Source organism: Diospyros lotus, chromosome 8 (genome assembly GCF_014633365.1).
Source record: "Diospyros lotus cultivar Yz01 chromosome 8, ASM1463336v1, whole genome shotgun sequence".
NCBI lineage: Eukaryota > Viridiplantae > Streptophyta > Magnoliopsida > Ericales > Ebenaceae > Diospyros > Diospyros lotus.
Window position 1 is genome coordinate 41,308,412 of NC_068345.1, and position 4,502 is coordinate 41,312,913.

The window sequence follows — 4,502 nt, forward strand, 5'->3', positions numbered from 1 at the left end:
CAAATTAAAAGATTTAAATAACTTATAAAAAATGTGCAATCTTTTTAATATTAAGAAAAATATGTCGAGAAACATTTTCATTAACATCATATTCCGAATCTATTGAAAAAAAAAAACAATTTTTCTAAGAACCAATTTTACGCATGAGAGGTGAAGATACTATTTTTTTTCTTTTCTCGATTTTCTTTTCATTACGAGAAAATAAGATAAAAAATAAATCTGTACTTATAACAAATATTCCTCCTAGTTGATGCTTCAACAACTTTAAAGTTTGCCGGCTGATCGTCACAAATTATTATAAATTTTTAATATATCATGTCAATTTATAAGAATTATTTATTAATTTGTTTGTTGATTAAATTTATATTTATATATTTTTATGTTTATCTTTGGTTATTTAAATTTTTTATTATTTTGATTACACACTTATACTGTATTTTTAAGTCAATTTAATCCCTGTATTCAATCATCTCACTTTTCCTTTTTTTTAACACATCATAATACAGAGATTAAATGGATTTGAAAATGTAAGTATGGAGGAATAATTAAAATAATAAAAAATTTAAATTACTATATAAAAAAATTAAAATATAAAAATTAAATTGACTAAAAAATATAAATTCAAAAAGTTTAAATAATTACAAAAAAAATTATAAAAATACAAAAACAAAAATATAAGTTTGACCTTATTTATTTGGGGGGTTTGGTTTCATTAAGGTGCCGTTAATTTTTATTTTTAAATTAAAGATGTTATTTGAACACTCGGTTACACTCACATATCACGTTTGTGCATTAATAATTATATATTTTATTTATATTACATCAATCAATAGAAATGTAAAGTGTAATAAAAAAAATATTAGAACTGAACGTTACAACAACTGAATATCTAAATAGCGTTTCCAAATTTAAATTTGAGAGAGCCAACCAACCAACCAAGGAAGGAAGTGATTTATGATCACCGGCCCGTTGACACAACTTTGGACTCCTCTTTCTTACAAACAAATAGGATTATTTTGGGACGGCATTTCTAATTGGAATCTCAAAACTAAATTAATAATATATTAGCAATACGCGCGGGAGTGGCTGAGGTCTCCAATTCAACTTTTTTTGATTGCACCGCCTTATTATTTTGTTTTATTGTTTATTAACTTAAATCCACAATCATTTCTTTTTATTAAGTATTTAAAACCTTGTGGAATAAAAGATAATTAAGGGATGCAAGGTGCCTCTCGCATGAATCCTTTAATACTTAAGTTAATTTTTGCGAAAAAATATACAAAATCAAAAGAAATATACATTGAGTAATATTCTAGTCTTACCTCAATTGAAATAATCATTTCTTATATGTAGAATTTGAAGTTGAGAAGTGAAATAATATCTATATATCTTTTGAAATCATTTATTTTGAATTTTTAAGTAAAAATATCGAAAGTAAGTTGATATATTTTTAAAGTCAAGAGAGGCTAGTACTCGAGGGAGGCCCTTGTGAAGGTGTGGTACCTACAAGAGACCTTGAAAAGGATCTCCTTAAAGATATTCGAAAGTGATCTTTAAGATAGTCTTTTAAATAACTATTTTATCGAAAATGTCTCCCGTATTTTTCTCTTTTAGACTTCTTTCCTCTTCACTGATCCTGAGGTTAGATTTACTTTATTGAAGACAACAAGGTTTTGTTTTTAACGATTATTTGTTACTCTTATTAGCGATTGTAGCCACAAACATCTTACAAGGAGACAGATGTAGAGTTGCCTTTGCCCCCTGGCATGCCGTCCAGACTCCAGACCCAATCCCTTTCCTATTCTAATTAATTTCATATTTTAATGAAATAATTACGCAACAGAAAAGTCTTTAAGAGTTTTTAAATGCAATAATTCTATAAAATAAAGGTTAATGCTAACTATTATTTTAAGAACAATGATTAAGAAAAATTAAATATATTTATTTTTTAGATAATAAATATTTCTTATATTTCAATTTTAGATTTAAACAATTTTTATTAGTTAGTTTTGTTATGATAAAAATATTTAATTTTCTACGTACCAACACTTAAAAGCTAACTATGATGGGAATGATCACTACTAGATCTATCCAAAAGTTAAGTGTGTCACGGGGTCTCTCATCGATTTTGAGATTGTGCAAAACTTACTTAATTTGTAAGGACGGCTTCGATCTTCCAATATATAGTCTTTGACGATCAACTCAATCTTGGTGCTGAAGGTGGAACAAAGTATAATATGTAATAAATATTATATTTTATCTCTTAAAATTAGTGTTGTTATGTAGGTGTATTATGAGGTGAAAGACGGGTTCTAATTCTGTCATATGAACGATCAAATCCCAACCCATATCCTTAGTCTAGACAAATATCCCAACCCATGTCCTAGTCTAGACAAGTGAAGATTTGTGTCTAGGTTCGAGATGGATATAGTTATTTGGGATGGGTTCTTTATTCGAGTATGATGTATTAATAAGTTAAACCTAGATGTAAATCTAAATATTATGAAATAGGTGTTGTCTCTAAAGAATTTCAAAAGAGAGTATTTTTGTAATTTCTCCCATAAATAAATAAAATATTTTTTATAAAAAATAAAATATAACAAATCTACCTACATTATCGCAATAGTTAGTATCACCCTAACACAAAGTCAGTTTTATAAATATTGATATTGTTTTCCTTTCCTTAATATAATCCTCCCCCTTAAAACTTGTCCCTACATATGTACAAAGAGCGACAGATTATAGAAAAATCATAAAATGCATCATAGTTGACTTGAGAGCTTAGTGACGATCACAACACATTAAACAACGCATTTGATGTCGCTAATATTTTAAAATTTTAACTTAATTAGTTAGACTTTGTGACCAAGATGGTACACCGCACGTCTCCATTAATTAATTAATGCTGATTTATTAGCACTCAAGGCTTCTAGCTTCCTAATCTTGATACATCCATCTAATTTGATTTGATGATGAGCCTGGGGCAGGCCACAATATATGCAATTTAGGGTTTTTCTTTTCCAAATTATATAACTAATTAGTAGTACATTAACCATGCATTTGCTTGTAATTAAGTCCAGTTCCAGCTCACAGAGCCTATTTTCAATCCCATTATTTCCCACCAAACAACACTGTGCACATGTACAGGGCTTCATCAGGCTGTGACTTTCTCAAAGTAAGATGATTTATTTATTTTCATATAATTAATCGATATCCCTTTGTCCGTAAGAGTATATATATGATATGACCCCACATCCACAAGGGGACTAAAGAATTGGAAGTGCTCATAATTTGTCTATAAATATAGCTGCAGAAGAGCCCCAGTTTTCAGCAAACCCTATAGGTTGAGTTGTGAGATCTGTCTCTGTGAAGAGGAAATGAGTCTTTTGAGGAAACCATACTCTTACTCAAGGGTGGAAAAGGAGGACCCAGAAGAGGTGAAGCACAGGCAAGCCCAGTTCTTGATCTACAAAGTGATGGAGCAAGCAGATTTCAGCAGCAGCAGTAGAAGAAGAAGAAGAAGAGCAGCCTTTTCATGCTTGAGAGTTGGAATATGCAAGCTGAAGATGATCAGGATTGGGAGGAGACTGAGGATGAGGCTGAGGAAGGGCATGTCTTCAACCATATCTGCAGCTAGAGCTTGGAAGCGCTTTTTCCATGGTGGACAAGCCATTATCAGCCTTCCTCCTGCATTCAAACGTTGATCTAATTCTACTTCTTCTTCTTCTTCTTCTTCTTCTTCTTCTCTCTCTCTCTCTCTCTCTCTCTCTCTCTCTCTCTCTCTCTTATATATATATGTATTTGCTACTTTGAGTTGCTTTCCGGGAAACCCAGATTGTTTGCTAGAAAATTACTGAAAAATGTCGAGTTACAGTGAGTTTTTGAGCCAATATTACCTCGAATACTTCAATTTGAGGGTTGTGTTCAGTGGATTGCCATGTGATAACTAAGGGGATAGAGAGGGAGTTGGCATTTGGCTCAACAATCTAAGGGAAATAATTCACTAATCACAACAAATTAGTTTTACAAGTTTTATCACACCACATATCAAGATTTTGATTATCAAATTGTGAAATATGTGAAACATAATTACAATAATTTAGATATATCTCTTTATATAGATTAATATTGAGAGTGGTCCATTTTAATTAAGATTACCTTTTTATATATAGGCACCAAATCTCAATCCGGATTAGGTTCTCCAAACCTATATATCTTAATCCCTTGATTAAAATCAATATTTGATAAGAATTATTTGAGAAATATCAGATTAATCTTATCAAATAACATAACAATCTTAATTAAATTAAAATTTGAAGAATTCCCAACAAGGGAGTTCTTAAAATTGTTAGGATTTATGATTCAAAATGTATTTTTTTTTTATAATTGATGTGTTATATGTTTGCATATATTTGGGTTTCATCTTATGTTTATTTTGCTAATATTTAAATATATATATATATATATAATTGATCTGTTGTTTATTTTGTGGGCCAAATAGC

General features: G+C 29.8%; 1 protein-coding gene across 1 annotated transcript; it reads left to right on the plus strand.

Moving 5' to 3' along the window:
- The first annotated feature begins 3,377 nt into the window (after positions 1 to 3,377).
- On the plus strand, positions 3,378 to 3,704 carry LOC127808663 (uncharacterized). The gene has a single exon (XM_052347231.1). It carries the CDS (start codon positions 3,378 to 3,380, stop codon positions 3,702 to 3,704), a length of 327 nt encoding a protein of 108 aa, XP_052203191.1.
- Positions 3,705 to 4,502: the final 798 nt, after the last annotated feature.

What these genes read in the sequence shown, in the direction of transcription:
- LOC127808663 (XM_052347231.1), top strand. Translation starts at nt 3,378, where the DNA reads ATGAGTCTTTTGAGGAAACCATACTCTTACTCAAGGGTGGAAAAGGAG.